General features: G+C 45.7%; 1 protein-coding gene and 1 non-coding gene across 4 annotated transcripts; both read left to right on the forward strand.

Annotated features, from left to right (window-relative positions):
* Positions 1-1,209: 1,209 nt before the first annotated feature.
* pabpc1b (poly A binding protein, cytoplasmic 1 b) lies at positions 1,210-14,946 on the forward strand. 3 transcript variants are annotated; one of them, XM_088928569.1, is made up of 15 exons: positions 1,210-1,392; positions 8,850-9,043; positions 9,168-9,283; positions 9,839-9,978; positions 10,316-10,410; positions 10,514-10,651; positions 11,160-11,255; positions 11,940-12,212; positions 12,485-12,575; positions 12,719-12,835; positions 12,946-13,097; positions 13,434-13,518; positions 13,633-13,763; positions 14,096-14,194; positions 14,550-14,946. In XM_088928569.1, the coding sequence occupies exons 2-14, from the start codon at positions 8,870-8,872 to the stop codon at positions 14,186-14,188; spliced, it is 1,701 nt and encodes a 566-aa protein (XP_088784695.1). In that variant the 5' UTR covers positions 1,210-1,392; positions 8,850-8,869; the 3' UTR covers positions 14,189-14,194; positions 14,550-14,946. The 3 variants fall into 3 exon arrangements, with proteins under 3 accessions (XP_088784695.1, XP_088784692.1, XP_088784693.1); XM_088928566.1 differs by lacking the exon at positions 1,210-1,392 and adding an exon at positions 5,952-6,717; XM_088928567.1 differs by lacking the exon at positions 1,210-1,392 and adding an exon at positions 5,952-6,717 and having other exon boundaries at positions 12,946-13,082.
* Positions 9,512-9,648, forward strand: LOC148823021 (small nucleolar RNA SNORA5). Its single transcript, XR_016093878.1, has one exon. It is a non-coding gene; the product is annotated as a small nucleolar RNA SNORA5 (small nucleolar RNA).
* Positions 14,947-17,182: the final 2,236 nt, after the last annotated feature.

Here is a 17,182-nt window from a genome sequence, read left to right on the forward strand (position 1 = left end):
CCGCGTTAGAATACAACACTTTCATAAAAACCTACCAAATTTAAGGCTTCACACTTGGGGATGATTTTGCATAAAATTCAAGACTGGGCAAACACCTAGCATTGAACTTTTTTTGTTTTCTGAAAGGGGGTACAAATTTGTGGCGATCTTCTATAGTCATTAGTTTTTAGTTTTTTTTCAGTTCATCCAGGTAGCTCTACATTGTGCAGTACACAGAACATAATTTTAGCCATACAGATGTGTAGAGGGAAAAATAAACGAAGTTAAAGACAATGAACAGCAGACAGGGAATTACTTAGATTTTTACTTGTAAAATATTTCACTTTGGCTGCCCATGTACAGTGGACCCGGAGTTATTGTAAGCACTATTTTTGAAGTCCCCCCATTCAATGCTAAAGATTGCTAAATGACCAGCTTCATGTCTTGTCAACCTAATTAAACTAGAACAGTCAACATTGTTATGATAGTAGAAACCACTAGTGGAGGCTTTGATTAAATTGATGTATTTTGTGATTCTAGATTGTCTGCAACGAGGTTTCCAAGTGATTACTGATAGTGTCCTCGCTGCGAACACCTACAGTTATCTACGACATTGGTCGTATTTAAATATTTTCTGCAAAATGTCGAAAGCATAAAGTAGACCTAAAACAAACGCTACGGTTAATTTTTAATGTCGGTCTTGTACGTTTCCATGCACTCCAATCGGGCTACTCGCGTGTTTGTATAGGCCGACGGATTTCTTGGGTAGAAGCAGCGGGCGTTATCAGCACCGAGCGCAGTCAGCGTTCAAAACAATCAGCCTTTTGTTCGGCCTTTTAAACGCGTTTTCGATCGCTTCACATTGAAATGGCGAAAATGTGGGTAAGAGGTCTCACCTTCCAAAACTTAACATAACAAATAGATGTTTCGGGAGCTAATGCTGTACCTCACAGCGGTGTTTATACGCAGTCCAGAATAACGACGACGGCGTGACCCTGCCTGGACCAAAAACACAAAATTTAAGAACACAACAGTAAAACAAGTCGGGATTTTAACGCTTGTACAGCATTCTTTTCAATATTCGTTATAACAAAAACCACTTCAGACAGAGTATTCCAAGTCCCGATCCTGCTCTAAATCCATCGTTTCCCGTGTGTTTGTACTTTCAGTTTTGTTTTCCCACCACAGTACAGGAGCAGACAGTGAAGTAAAAGTGACCAGCATTGAGCTGTACATTAGTTTATGACGACGGAACACTAAAGGAGCATACTTAATAATGCTTGTGTATTTCCAATACTGTCTCTAATACTTAATCTATTGATTAAGGCTCTATTACAGAGACTCTTCATCTTTTAAATCAACACATCCCACTTTTGGAATCCGGGTGGTCGATCACATCAGGGATTCAAGCTAGTAAGTAAATCTCCTTGTTTGAAAGTGATCTCACTGTGTTAATGTTTATGCTTGAATTGCTATTGCCAATCGGGCAGAAGCAATTAAACGACGGCTCTTGTGTTGTGATTACTGATTAAGAAAAATTAACACTGACAGTGAAAAACAGAGATTGAAGTCCGGTTTGAATAATCCTTAAACTGAGAGACTGTCGTTTGTAACATTTTCATCTCAAAACACATTTTAATTATTTAAAGGGTGTACGGTACATATATACATATCAACCCTTTCTATCTTAAAATTGTTATTTTTTCTTTGTTGTTAGTATATATGGATACATTCTTAGAATGCTTATCAAAATAATTCACCCCCTTGGAATATTTCACATTTTATTTTTACCATATGGAATCTTGCTGTATTTAATTGGGATTTTTTGCCATTGATCAACACAACACACTATAATATCAAGTGAAACCCTCCTAAATGATCAGTATTAAATAGAAAAAATGCTTTATTCATACCCTTGAGTCAATATTTCGAAAACCTGTTAACATAATGAATTTATTTACCATATCAGTTATAGAGACTAATAATCATCTTATTTAATCTGAACTCTTAACCAATTTTTTGGACAAAATTGTTTTCTTGATCATTTGAAGCAAATTTAAAAATAATTCAATCCAAACTTCTTGCTTGCATTCCAAAAATCATTTGAACATAAAGTCATGTGCATATTAGTATGAGAGCAAAAAAAGCAACAGATGAGTTTTGGACAACAGTACTGTTTTTTGCCTCTAGGTTTAAACAGACAAAAACAACAAAATTTAAGTTATAACAAAAATGTCCATTAGCCCATAAAAAAATGCTTCATATAAGAGGTAGCAAAGCTCTTTATCCTCTAGTGAAAAGAAACTGATGCAGCTTAAAGAGAATTCGCAAACCTTTCATTAGTAACAATATGCAAGCAGATACAATGAGGCAATTCAAAATCTAGAATAAAAAGTACATTCATACATTTGCTCGGTTCTACGATGTGAGAGGAACAACATAGGTACAAAAGAAGACTGAAGCTAGAAACCTTCTCTATTCAGTAGTTCAGGTGGGTAGCTGCGTCAGCATGCGTAGGCTGCAAAGTAATAGGTTTATTCCATGCTGAAAAGAGAAGAGAGAAAACACGTTTCAGTCGTGGAGTTGTGGAGTTTCACCCTCACAGCCGAAGAAGGCTCCACGGCCAAAACGTTGCGATTCGTAACCTATCACTTATTCCTTTGCAACCTTCTACATACATGCTAGCTAATTTCCATGCTATCTCTTTTCCTTGCAGTGGCTTAAGCCCAGTCAGACACATAACACACACAGTGACATGCGCATGTGCAGTTATCCCCAGAGCCACTGGGAGACAGAGGTTTGCGAGCGTTAACAGCAACAAGCCAATCTCACCCAGCTCTTCTAAATCATAACCCTCACTGAAATTGTCCATTCACCGTATATATCTCTCACAAACACTTCTTCTCCCATTTGCCTCAAGCATCCCCCCTCTAACCCTTCTCCACCTTCGTTAACTCCTCTCTCTAACGGGGGGTCCTACGGCCAGGGTGGTGTCCCTTAGCCAAGCAGGTGAAGCCAAAGCTATCCTGCCTAATCTGCCCCGATGTTCACAAAGTTTCTGATTCTTGGATAGCATTGTTCCCCACGACACGAGAATACACTCTTCGTTGTGTGTGAATTGCATCACTTGACAAACAGAGGGGTAAAGAACGCTAAGTAGAGATGTAGAGTTAGAGATTGCGAAACTGAGAATGTACTGTAGCTCAGGTTTGAGTTGATAGAACAAACAGATGGCTCGCTGTTGAAAATCTGAATCCAGTCACTCCATAGTACTGGAACATTCTCTCAGTCTGTCTTACACCTGGCAAGTCAGTTTCAAATGAAGACTCGCTTTTTGACATGAGCCTTTAATTCTGTTTAATTTACTGTATTCGTTTGTGTGTAACTCTCTCTTGTTTTACTGTAAAGCACCTGGAGATGATGTATCATAAAAGGAGCTGTAGAAATTACACATTATTGTTGTCAGTAGGCATACTTTAGAATTCTACAGTTCCGAACCAGGCATCACATAGCAAAGACTGTGAACAGTGTTTAAACCCAGACATTGTCTGGAGCACTGATTTGAATTGACACAATCAAGGAACTGTGTCATCCCAAACCCAGAGTAAACAATGTGTTTGCCGAACAACAAATGCTCTTCTGAAGATACAGGATCAGATAATGTAATTAAAGTTAAATGAAGGGACTTGCTTGTTTGTTTTGACATTGGACATTCTGTTCCAAACACATGTGCCAGTTAAATGGTAACTCTACTGTTCCTACAGTTTATGGTTATGGTGATCTGTGTGAAGGCTTTTTTTTTTCTCTTAACTGCTTGGGCACGCAGGCAGGGGTTTCCAAAGGATTTCCTGGGGAGCCCCCAGTCCAGCAGCTTCTTGAAAGAAGCCCTGGTATCAGCTCCAATAACATGGCCAGGTTTCTTGTTCCACACTCCCGCTTCTCTTTGGGTAAAGAAGTGCCTCGTATTGTCGGGTTCAAATGCACTTCCATGTAGTTCCCACCTGTGTCGTCTGATTCAGTTTCACTGTTCATCCTGAAGAAGCCCAGTGGGTCAACGTCGTCAAACACTTTGAGGTTTTTAAATACTCGTATCAGGTCCCCTCATAGCGTTCTCTGTTCTAGACTGAAAGTTTTCAGATCTTTCAGCCTGTCAGTGTCAGACCTGCTCCTAAGACCCAGAATCTATCTGGATAGATTCCAGCACAGCAATATATTTCTATAGCATGGTGACCAAAGTTTTACACAATATTTTTCATGACAAACTTAAGAATGATTGCTTATTGCAGTGATTGAAAACTGAAATCAATTAGCCTTAATCACAGGCTTGGGGGGGGGGATATTTTGACTTTGCTTTAAGCTTTTATAAGGTTGAAGGGGATTTGGAATTGTTATTTGTAAATCAAGTTCTAAGTGTCAGAACTGGCCTCAGTTTATATGTGTTGCGTAAAACATAACAACCACAACCTTCACCCTACCTTCATTGTCAATTGATCACCTATTAAAAGCTGTTTAGTTGATTATGTTGAGGAAAGGCAGCTTAAAGTTCTTAATTTTGAAGCTGTTGGAAGCAGTTCCAAGCAAGGCATTTCTGAGACTCTAGACTGGGTTTGAAAACAAGATAACCAATGTCTAAACAAGCGGATCAATTGATCAATAAGCACTGGATGGTGAGACAGACTAGTTTCCACCAGGACCTGGGCTGAGGAACGCTGGGTGAGTTCATTCACCTCCTGACAAGGGCTCATAAATAAAATAACTTTCCAATTTAATAGCAGAACATGAAAGGGCAGCAAACGAGAGGAGACACTAATACTATAACACAGTTTTCGTGGTATGGAGACCAAAACCAACACAACACTCTAAAAGAGGTCTTACTAGTATATTGCATAAGCACATTAGAAATGCACTGTACGTAAATATTTCCGAAATGCAAGCTCACGGGGTAACATATACCACAAAACCCGTCAGACTCGATATTGTTGGCAATTACAGTATGCGAATAAGTAAATATTGTAACGCGTCGGGGTTCTGGCGGGCGCCCTTGCCGTTGCCGTATGCGTCACAATATGGTATAATACGACACAGTGAGTGGTGCGGTAGTCCGATCTTGATGAAGAAAGGTGTTAAGTCAATGATTAAGCCAGCACTCGCATCAAGCATGCCCGAGGAGGATTTCCCTTCACCGCGCATGACAGGTGACCTGCCTCCCGTCTCTCCGAGCCACGCCCACAAGAATGACGCCGGAGGCGAAAAGCTTTCTGGGATTTGAATGAGTCCTTTTAATAGCAGTCGTGGGTTCTTTCCTACTAACTAGTTTAGGTAACGGTTGTAGCGGGTATCCAAACGCGCTTGTTCGAGGTCATCTTGGGACTGTTTGTTTGAGCGTGATGTATACGTAGGAGATTCCTACAGACCAACCTTTACTCTTCGCCCTTGCTATGATGTCTGTTAATCACACAAGGCACGTCCTATTCCTCTGCGAATGGGACTGGGTGATGCGTCTCTGAAAATAGATTTTATATTGGTATTCTTTAAAAAAACAAAAAACAAAACAAGCCTCCCTCCCGCACAGACGCGTTTTATTCCGGCTTATAATAAACCAGGTGGCTCGCGAGGACCTGCCGCGCGCAGCAGCAGCTCAGCCTTGCTACCTGACCCCCCCCCCTCCTCCTCGCGAGCTGGAGTGGAACGCGGAATTATTTTTTTTCCAACCACCCGCGGAACCCGGGGAGATGGTCCGCTCCGGTGACGTAGGCGAGGGTACAAAAGCGGCGGCGTGCGCGCGTCCTCCTCCCCCTAAACCCCGGCTGTTAGTGCTGTGTGTGTGAGTGTGTGCTCCTGAGCTTGCCTCGGCGCACGCCTTATTCTCTAAAAAAAAATTAAAAAACACAAAAAAATTTAAAAAACTTCAAAAACGACAAAAAATTCCTCTTTCTTTTTTTTTGTAACGGTAAAAAAAAAACAACAACAACAACAAAAAAAAAAAACACCCCACCCGGTGAAGCCAGGGGATTTATCAGGAGAAAAACGTCGGTCGAACGTGACGAGACATCGAGATCCTGGGAGACGAGGAGTTGAAGCCAACCGCCGTGTCGAAGAGCAGAAGGCCTGTTTCTTTTTTTTTCCCCCCTTTCGCTCATCTTTCTCCGTCGCGTTGGAATCCGCCGCCCGTGTGCGTGGCTCTGATTTTGTTAAATTATTTTCTCTTTTTTTTTTAACCAACATAAAAGAACCCCACAAACCCAGAAGGGGCGTCTGTAAGTAGACGAATATATTCCAGGAAAACGTGATCGGCCGAAAGCTATTTTTTTTTTAATTCTAAGTTTTTTTTAAGTTTTAAGGCGAGCAGGCTTTTGAACGCCGAAGAGAAACGCCGTTTTTTTTTAAGAAAAAAAAAATCTCGTGTGTCAGGAGAACATTTCGGGCCTTTTAAAATATTTTAAACTAGACGCCACCACCCTCCTCCTCCTCCTCCTCCTCCTCTCTCCGGGGAGTGTGCCTGCTCCGTTTCTTTTTGCCGCCGCGACCGACCGAGGGCGAGGGAGATGAACCCCAGCGCGCCCAGCTACCCGATGGCCTCCCTGTACGTCGGCGACCTCCACCCGGATGTGACCGAGGCCATGCTGTACGAGAAGTTCAGCCCCGCCGGGCCCATCCTGTCCATCCGCGTCTGCCGGGACATGATCACCCGGCGCTCCCTCGGCTACGCTTATGTGAATTTCCAGCAGCCGGCCGACGGTAAGACGACCAACCCCCGCCCCGCCACCCATCCCTTTCCACGGTTTGTCCCGGACACGCGGGACGCGTTGTGTTTTTCTCCGCCGGCTCTCGGGAGGCGGTGGCGGGGCCTGGTCTTGTTGGCCGGGGGGCCCCGGGCGATGGCGTATTATGTAAGGCGGGCATGCGGCGCCCCGGCTTTTTAAACGCGTTTCGGCGTCGGTGTGAGCCGTGGTGGGGGGGGGGGGGGCAGGATAGAAGACCCCCCCCCCCCCCCCCCCCCGAGTTGGACAGGTCTGCGGCTTCCTGCGCGACGCGGGTGGGTCAGGGCGATGTCCGCCTGTCTCGTTTCACGCGTCATTCTCCCCGGTTTATTTATTTATTTTTTTTTCCGGCGTTTAAAGAGCCCGAGGCTTTAAAACGGGGGACGGGGAAGCCTAGTGCGTGACGTCGACAGCCCCTACAGAAACGGCGAGACCCTTTCCCCCCCCCCCCCCTGAAGGGCCGCTTTAACCTCGTGTCTTTCCCGCTGCTCGGGTGACAGTGGGGTGGGGAGCGGTTACTCAAAGCGACCAGTCTTGCCGTGTGCGTGTCGTGGCGCAGTTCGCGGTGGCCTGCGTGTGTCGGAATGGCGTGGACTCGGGCGAAATGTTGGCCGTCGGAGCGCCCCCCCCTCGGCAGCTCCCCCGGCTGAAGGCGGCCCCGCGTTGCGTGGTGTTTATTCCCGCTACCTAGGCCTTTATTTGGGCTGTGAAAAGCCCCTCCGCGCCCCGTCCGTGGCGGAGACTCTCCGCGGCGTGAGTCCGGCGTGAGCTCGAGGCTGAGGAGGAATCCCTCGCGCCCCCCCACGCACGCGCTCCGCTGGGCGGGGCCTGGCCTGCGCGAGGCAGATCGCGCCTGGCCGCAGGCTGATAACGTGCGCTGGGGGGCACGGGCCGCCGCCGCCCACCTCCGTGACAGCGGGGGGGGTATCACAGGGGTCACGGGGCGGCCTGGTGGGCAGCTCGGCGCCCGCTGCCGTGCTCGTGTCTGCGTTCGCGTACTTGTTGCGAAGGGAGGACTGAACGGCTGCACACATGCAGATATGCGGGAGTGCAGATAATGCGCGCTTACACGCTGCAAGCTCCCAGAGGGAAGCATCTTAGGAGAGCAGCAATGAGGTGGGAGAACCAAGAAGGTCTATTCAGAGCCTGTGAAGCAATGATGCCACTGCTAGTGTTAGAATTTCCCTGAACTGTTCTTTACACCCGGACCGGGATAAACGATTCAGTCTCAACTTGTCTTCATTTTCCAGAGCTTGTCAGTTCCTTCTCAAATGGTTGGTTTTGTAATCTATTTGGTATGAATTGGACCCTTTCACTCAACTCTGCAGTACTAACGTAGACTGATTGTTTAGCTGTGTTTTTCTAGCACTTGACGTGCTGTCATAATGCCGTGCTCTCGAACCCTCATCCTCTGCAGCTGCAGAAAGTGGAGTGATTGCACAGACACTTGAGTTTGTTTGCAGTGGGAGAGGTTTGTTGTGTAGAGGCACTGAATTTCCTCGAGCTTTGGCATTGCATTCCTCCATCTGATCATTAAAGTACATTGCATGTGGAGAAAAGATGGTTGCACACTTCATTTCCATTCAGAAGACCTTTAGGAAAGGGATTTCACTCAGCACAGTGTAATGGAGGTAATCGGTGGGTTGTTCTACTGGGATGTTAAAACTTGTCATGACAAACTTCTAAGTTGAGTAACAATATGTGGTTACCTGAAATTTACCCTATTAAATTATTTGTACTACTTGTTTTAGAAATTATCTGCAACTTGAGTCATTTTTCTGTTGTGGTACTCCTGTAGCTGGTACAAGCAAATGACCTATGTTGACAAGTGCAACAGCAGTGTTAGGGCTATTCCAGACTTTCCAGTTTCCAGGAACAAACCGGCAAGTCTTTTTCCCTACTGTAAGAGTTTATTCCCCATGTCTGCATGTGGCTGTATGAACTACAGGCCATCTAATCTGAACGTGGTGTAAGTGCTGATTTAAGATGTTTCTTCCCAACACATCGATTTGTGGCTGTTTCTTGTGCGAGTAGGGTTGACCCTTAAAACTGAAGGCTGGTTTGTGTGAAAGTATTTTAACTGTGGGCCTTCCCCCCCCCCCCCAACAGCTGAGCGCGCCTTGGACACCATGAACTTCGACGTGATCAAGGGCAAGCCTGTTCGCATCATGTGGTCTCAGCGTGACCCTTCTCTGAGGAAGAGTGGGGTTGGCAACATCTTCATCAAGAACCTGGACAAGTCCATCGATAACAAAGCCCTTTACGACACCTTCTCGGCCTTTGGGAACATCCTGTCCTGCAAGGTGGGGCATTAAGAAGCTTCCAGTGCCCGCAGAGTGAGCTTGTTCCCTGAGGCTGTCAGGAACGCCCTTTATTTCAGTGACGTGTGGTCTGAAGTTAGTATTTGTGTTACTTTTACCTTTGTAGGTGGTGTGTGATGAAAATGGTTCAAAGGGCTATGGGTTTGTTCACTTTGAGACCCAGGAGGCTGCTGAGAGAGCCATCGAAAAGATGAACGGCATGTTGCTTAATGACAGAAAAGTGTAAGTCCAGGCTTATCTAGTACTGTACATGTGCGCTCGTGTTGAATGCCCCAGAATGGGACAGTTTTACTTTTTAGTATTTCTCCTTTCAAGACATTTGCACCCTTTTAAAATTCTTTGGCGTCACCTTGGGAATGCTGCTCGTTGGTTTGAGGAGTGTGTCCTTGATGTTTAAGTATTGATGCTGTCAGCAGTGGTGGTGTGCTTTGCTTTGATTGCTCCATAGTGTGCAGCCTTGTCAAATTCAGTAAGCCCTCCCTGGTGGACTCTACTGGCCAAAATGGCTGCTACAGTGACATGGTAGTTCATGGGCCCCACATCTTAATCACGTGGATTCTGGGGATAAGTTAGTGCTACAGACAGTTCATAGCCAATTTGATGATATTTCAAAATCTATACGATTACCTGATATATAGATTGTATACATAAGATGATAGACTGTACAAGCATTGTGTGATTTTTTTTTGCCTTTTGATGTGATCCATTTGCCTTGGTTTTTTTTTTCCTGGCGTGTCCTCAGATGAGATTCTAACCCAAGTTCTCCTTTTGCTTCAGGTTTGTGGGGCGTTTTAAATCTCGCAAGGAGCGCGAGGCCGAGCTTGGGGCCAGGGCTAAAGAGTTCACAAATGTTTACATCAAGAATTTTGGAGAAGACATGGATGATGAAAAGCTTAAAGAGATCTTTGGGAAATATGGTAAGTTCTGTGTAGGAATACAGGGTTTGACGTCGTATATAGTGTGCAGGAAGCATAAGCTCTCGTGAAGATGATTGGTTCTGTGTACAGGGCAGTCCTGTCTTGATCCCAGAGGCCTGTTTGCAGGATTTCCGTTTCATGAAAGCAACGGCACCCGAAAAGCTTGGAGATCTTAAGATCTTAAACTGGTAGAATTGAGCAGTAACTAGCTGGTTTAGCTGGTCAAATGCCGAGTTGGAATGTAGACCTTTAGAGACGGCCTGTCGGAATCGGGATGAAGCTGCCCGTTTCCGAAGTGTTGGCAAGAACCGACGGGATTTTTCCCTCCTTTTTGCAGGACCGGCCCTGAGCATCAGAGTAATGACTGATGACAGCGGGAAGTCAAAGGGCTTCGGCTTTGTGAGCTTTGAGAGACACGAAGACGCACAAAAAGTAAGTCGTTACAGGACGTAGTCTGGCTCGTACGTTTTTTTGCAACATGCTTAGAGGTCACAGGAGGTCTCGCGTGCACGGGCTGAGGTCTTTGTCGTCTCAGGCTGTGGACGACATGAACGGGAAGGAGATCAACGGCAAGCAGATCTACGTGGGCCGGGCTCAGAAGAAGGTCGAGCGGCAGACGGAGCTGAAGCGCAAGTTCGAGCAGATGAAGCAGGACCGCATGACTCGCTACCAGGTCTGTTGTTTCCTTTGCTTCGGTGGCACAGAGGTCTTTGTAGAATGTGTAGTATTTCATGTTTTAAGTCGATTTATTTCTGCCTGGAAAATGTGCTGTGCTTTGTTAGTCCCAGTTTGCATAGACGGTAGCGGTTTTCAGTATCTGCTTGAATGGTTATCAAGCATTACGGAGCTTGTTTTACTATGGAAGAAAGCACAATGTAGATCTGTGCTGTAATTCAAGGAGCAAAGGAACTAGACTGGCTTGAGCACAGCTGTCCTACAGACTGCTGCCCTGTAAGGAAACGGTGACCCTACTGAACGGACAGTAACTTGTCATTCTGGTTGGGCTGTGCTGTCCATTAACACACTTCGTTTTTCATCTGAGCCTCTGCAGGTCTACGTCTTCTGCTCTTCTGTCCTCTGCAGCTCAGATTTTCTCGGTATCCGACGATGCATCTGGAGGCAGACAGAAGCGCAGTCGAAAGGAAGCTTAGCGTATCTAATGGTGTGGCTCATCTTTGCAGGGAGTAAATCTCTACGTGAAGAACCTGGATGATGGAATTGATGACGAGCGTCTGCGCAAAGAATTTTCCCCGTTTGGCACAATTACAAGTGCTAAGGTAAGGTTTCTCATTGTATAAACCCCTTTATTGGCAGCCCACTTGGGCAAGCAGCCTTGGTTAAAGTAGCTTTAAGACCCTACTCTAAATGCCTGTGTTCACGGTTCCAGATTGGCTCTTAGAATTGAGGCAAACATTCATTAATGCGTTGGACTTGGAATAATAATATTGGGCTCCAGAAAAGCTCGAGAACTGGCAGTAGTGCACGGCAGCTTAAGCAGTGGTTCTAGCGGAGAGCTGCCAGTTGGCTGTGTGGGCTTGACTCGGGAGTGTGGCCTGTTTGCCTGTGTGAGCTGCAGACCTTATCCCCAGTCAGGGCTCGCTCTCCCTTTCAGCAGTGTGGAGCTCCTCATGCGAGAACGCATCTCTAACTGCTGGTTGAGCATCTAATAAGCAGGTTGTCATCTGAAGTCCTGTGCAGTTTTAGATGAACTAAGAAAATGAATCTTTGTGCCTCTTGTAGTAATTAAGCTGAAACAGTTGTTTCGTGTACATTCAGTACATGAGCAAGTTTCGGTCTTTGTGGTGGAAGGCAGGCCATAAGCCCTTGTCCCTGTGTAGTTCCTGTACTGGTACCAGGGCTGTAGTTTCAGGCGGAGTTGATGAAGATCAGGGTTCAGATACTGTTTCAGGCCAGATCCTGTGCCTCTGTGGTCTGCGAGTGAGCTCTCTGTCCCCGGCCAGGTCATGATGGAGGGCGGCCGCAGCAAGGGCTTCGGCTTCGTGTGCTTCTCCTCGCCGGAGGAGGCCACCAAGGCGGTGACGGAGATGAACGGCAGGATCGTGGCTACCAAGCCTCTGTACGTGGCGCTGGCTCAGCGCAAGGAGGAGCGCCAGGCCCACCTCACCAACCAGTACATGCAGAGGATGGCCAGCGTGAGAGCCGTGCCCAACCCCGTCATCAACCCCTACCAGCCAGCCCCGCCCTCCGGCTACTTCATGGCCGCCATCCCGCCGGTAAGGCTTTCCACCCTCCTCCCTCTGCGGCCTTTTCGATTTTTTTCCACCCGTACAAACTGTAGTGATTCCTGTGGGATTTTGGTAGGTCTCGTCAGTGGTTCCTCTCCGTTTTCACTTAGTAAACAAGCGGCGGGCATAAGTTTTAGTTCCTGCCGGAACTAGAACACTCTTTTGACAAGACTTCATCTTGCACAGCCCTAAATATACCTCTCTTGGCAGCGGTGAGTAGAAGGAGCATACTAACAGGCTTTCGGTTTTACTTTGCCCAGACGCAGAACCGTGCTGCGTACTACCCCACCAGCCAGCTGGCACAGCTGAGACCCAGCCCTCGCTGGGCAACCCAGGGTGTGAGACCGCAGCGTAAGTTGTCCTCCTCTGTTTTCACCGATTTTTAAGTTGTGGTTGGACTGTCGTGGGCCGTGGTTTTGCACGGTTCTGAAATCCCCCCCGATTTGGGATTCAAATCCTGGTTTACGTAACTCGGAAAAATCTTTTCGATGCAGATTTCCAGAACATGCCCAGTGCCATCCGCCCTTCTGCCCCGAGGCCACAAACCTTCAACACGATGAGACCGACGTCTTCCCAGGTGCCTCGCATGATGTCCACCGGACAGCGCGTTGGTCAGTATCCGCCTGGCTGCGTGCACGTTTTTTTTCTCCTCCCTCCCTCCCTCCCTCCCTCCCAAGTTGCAGTGCATGAGTGTTGATCGCTCTGTCCTCGTCTTTCACAGCCGCCCAGACCATGGGACCTCGCCCTGCCACTGCGGCGGCCGCTGCGGCAGCGACCCCAGGGGTGCGGGGTGTCCCCCAGTACAAGTACGCTGCTGGAGTCCGCAACACTCAACAGCACTTGAACGCGCAGCCACAGGTGACCATGCAGCAGGTACAGCTCCATAGCCTCTTGATCCTCTTGAATCTATGTAGAAAGTACTCTCACTCCTGGAGAGGGCTCCACAGCCAAAAACATTTCTTTTTGTCTCTTTTCAGCGTGGAATAAACCTTTCCTTGTTCCTAGAAAGTACTCTCTATATAGATTCAGAGTCTGGTAATGGAGAAATAACACTCCTTGAATTAGGAGCCGGCATTGAGACTAGGTTTTGATGTTTCACCTGCAAATACTTGCAGATGGAATAACATTTTTGCAAGTGATGGCAATAGCATCCACAGTTCTCCAGAGATTTCCAGATAGTACCTAACCCTTCTTATGCCTCTTATTTAGCCTGCAGTGCACGTCCAAGGTCAGGAACCCTTGACAGCTTCCATGCTGGCTGCTGCTCCTCCACAGGAGCAGAAGCAGATGCTGGGTAAGTTTGTTCTCTGGGTGCTTCCTGCTTTTTTTTCTGCACACCTTTGCCTCGCTTGCCTGTCACGTCGGTGTATGATGTATAATGTATATGCTCTCCCGCCTTGTTTTTTAGGTGAGCGTCTGTTCCCTCTCATCCAGAACATGCATCCCAGCCTGGCAGGAAAGATCACTGGCATGCTCCTGGAGATCGACAATTCTGAGCTCCTGCACATGCTGGAATCTCCCGAGTCCCTGCGCTCCAAGGTCCGTGTTGGTGCAGCGCTCTTGACTTGGTCCCGCTGTGCTTTCCTGTTTTCCATTTTGTGGTCTTTAGATTTTTTTTTAGGCTTTTTGCTTGGTGTCCCTTCCTGTAAAGGATGCCAATTTTTTTTTTCCTTGGTTAAAACGTATTGGTATTTTGGTTTGCAGTTGGACTTTTCAGTTTGGCTGGTAATCACTGAGTTTTATGCATTCGCTCCCAAAGACATTATGAAAGAAGGGGAATTCCAGCATAAGCCCCTGAACCCAGTTTATGCCAAAGAATGGATATGTACGGCCCTCCAGAGTTCTCAGTTTTGATGTCTCTTGCATTTTAGGTTGATGAAGCAGTGGCTGTGCTGCAGGCTCACCAGGCCAAAGAGGCTGCTCAGAAATCTGTGACCAATTCTGCTGGTGTTCCAAGTGTCTAAGCCAAGGTAGGGATCGTTGCCTGTTACAGGGCTGTTTTCCACCCTTCTGTTCTGGGCTCAGTACACGGCTGCAGATTAACATCTAGCTTGAGATCAGGTCTTACATTTTACAGAGTGTTGGGAATTTTAAATGTTGAAGCCAATGCATTGCTTGCTTTTATATTAAACAGGTTTTCATGCAAGAAGTTCCGTGTGGTTTTAGATAAAGGTTTAAGATAATTAGTCTTTTTGCCTCTTGTAGTAAATTAGCTGAAGCAGTTGATTCATATTAAGAAATATGTAGTCCGTACATGAGCAGGTAAAGTGTGAGGTTATTAGCAAGCTTTCCTGCTGTTGCTAACTGAAATCTTTTTTTTTGTAGGTATGGGGGACCTTGAAACTTGCTTCACCGAATGAAAAAAAACTAAACATTGAAAAAAGCCAAAACACACAAAACATTGCAAAAAAAGTAATAAAATCTATAAAAAAAGGAAAGGAAACTAGATCAGACAAAGCCAGGTCTAGAAAAGCTAATGCTAGGCCTAGATATAAAAAAATTGAAAAAAATGAAAAATTAAAAATAAAAAAATTAATCGGGGGTTTGAAAATTTATTGCGAAACAGGAAACAGATCATTCCTTTCTTACTTTTTATTCCTTTTACTGTGTGAATGCCCAGAATATCAACACTGTTTTAGTTGGCAGTGAGATTTGATAGCTGAGCATTGTGAAAAGTAATGGATTGAAAAATGCTTGCTTTAATAAAATATTAAAACAGTGAGTCATCGGGTTTTTTTGTACCTCCAAGCATTGATCTGGAGACGGATCAGAGGAGTCTCTGTACTGACTGCACTCATAGCAGTTTGTCATGTCTGCCCAAGAATTCAGTTTTGAATGTGAACAATTGGTCCTGACACTCCACATAGTTTTCAGGCTGACCTGATGTCCACAACAATCAGAAAATTGTGACATTGCTTCTCGTATTTTTTGTATTGTGATTTGTATATATCTGCAGATCTTGACCGTATATTTCTGATTTACTTCAGACATCTTCATTGGAAGATTTTTCTTCAGGTGTTCTTACAGCTCTTGAGTTGTACATGGTTAATAATTATTAGCCCTGTTGCAAGTTTAATCTTTCCTTAATTAGGTGCATTAGTGGAAATGTAACCAATTGGATTTTTGAGGTATTGCATCTGTCATGATCTGCTGTCTCTTTATAAATGGATCATTTGTTGTACCTAGTACTGTTTAGCTTGGAAAGTGGTTAATAAGCACATTGAGAGTGTAACATTATTTGCAGAGGGATATTTTGGAAATACATGAGGTATTTTCCCAAGCTAAAATGGGGCAGAAATGTCTAAAGCTGATCAGTTGTATTGATCTGTTTATTAGCGATTAACATCCCAGTGAAATCAAAATTGGCAGATATGTCAGTTTCAGAACCAGGAGTCCTTTATCTACAGAGCCCAACTTTCTGTAGCCTATTGGACTTGGTAGAGTTAAGGGAACTGGACCAGTGTCTCGCACCTTTTGGAATGGCTTTTGAAATGCCTGTGAGTGGTCCTTGCCATCGGAAAGAAATTAATATTGATCTCAGTGGTTTCTTATTTTTTTAATTTCACTGAGAGTTTGTCACGAGTCCAGTCTTACCGAGGCTGTCTTAGTTATTCAATTTGTTAATTTGCTATGTATTATATAAATGACAGAATTGAAATGGCAGCAAATGATGCTTCTGAAATCAGTTGCCACAGTGAATGGGTACATACTTTGGTCAGGTGGCGGATGTTAACAGTTTGAAAATTAAAGGCAGGTGTTCACCGAAACCAAGTATTTTAAGTTTAAAAGTGTGATGTTTGCAAAAAATAGCTCACTAGCTTCCGTGTTGCCTGTGGGGTGGCCTTCAGAATGAATATAATTACTGCTGAGCTCTACATTCTGTCATTAATACCTCACTGCCTACAGAACAGATTGACCCAGTTTTTACCACCTGCTGTGAGCTGGAGGCAGGGAAATCAGGCTTTAGGTTCCCACAGTCTGTATACTGAAGATAAAAACCTGATGTTCAGCTGCACCAAGCCTGTGTGTATCTGTAATACTTCATAAATCACCCTTCAGTTTCAGACTTTGCAGAACACCAGCAAAAACAAGAATGTAGACACCATATCCAATATGGCACTTCCATACTTGATATAACATCCTGTTATTAACACTCAAATTTAGAAGCAGTAATTTGCTGTTTTCACCATGCAGCTTGATTAGAAATTCTCTTGGGCTGCCCAGTGTTAATTTAGGCAAACTAATCTAAAAATAGGGCTTATGGATTGTGAATCATGGGTGGATCGGTGGCTCTGTGGCTAAGGATCTGTGCCTGTGGCTGGAAGGTTGCCAGTTCAAATCCCGCAGCCAGCAGAGGAATCCTACTCCCTTGGGCCCCTGAGCAAGGCCCTTAACCCCAGCTGCTCCAGGGGTGCCGTATGAATGGCTGACCCTGCGCTCTGACCCCCAACTTCTCTCACTGTGTCTCAGGGAGAGCAAGTTGGGGTATGCAAAAAGACAAATTCCCAATACAAGACATTGTAGAGGGGTAATAAAGCATTCTTGTCTTATCAAAGTCTCATCAGACTGGTGTTACTTGGGTGCTGCTTTTTTGTGACTTACAGGATAACAAAGGCACGTTCCTGCACACAACTTGTAATTGCATGCGTTTCCACAGTGGGACACCTTACCGCCACAATCTGGGTGACATACGGAGTTTCAACAGCAGGGCCCAGTTAGGATTTAAACCCACAACCCTTCTAGCGCCTGTGGAGCCTAACACTCCCTTCACACTTCTGCTGAATTAGCGGCTCATAACTCTTGAGTCTCCGGAAGACAGCGGGCAAGCTTCGTAGGCAGGTAAAAACTGCGAAGCCGCATACACTGGTATCTGAACCTCAATGTCGACTGTGGAAACGGCAGAGGGAAAAGTATTTCACCCGCGGGCGTAACGACGCGGACCATGAGGAACCATGAAG

This window comes from Atractosteus spatula, chromosome 12, assembly GCF_055471065.1.
Source record: "Atractosteus spatula isolate fAtrSpa1 chromosome 12, fAtrSpa1.hap1, whole genome shotgun sequence".
NCBI lineage: Eukaryota > Metazoa > Chordata > Actinopteri > Semionotiformes > Lepisosteidae > Atractosteus > Atractosteus spatula.

What these genes read in the sequence shown, in the direction of transcription:
- pabpc1b (XM_088928566.1), top strand. Translation starts at nt 6,525, where the DNA reads ATGAACCCCAGCGCGCCCAGCTACCCGATGGCCTCCCTGTACGTCGGC. An exon ending in CCAGGGTGTGAGACCGCAGC is followed by an intron (nt 12,576 to 12,718) that starts GTAAGTTGTCCT and finishes TTTTCGATGCAG; the next exon opens with ATTTCCAGAACATGCCCAGT. An exon ending in CCGAGTCCCTGCGCTCCAAG is followed by an intron (nt 13,764 to 14,095) that starts GTCCGTGTTGGT and finishes CTTGCATTTTAG; the next exon opens with GTTGATGAAGCAGTGGCTGT.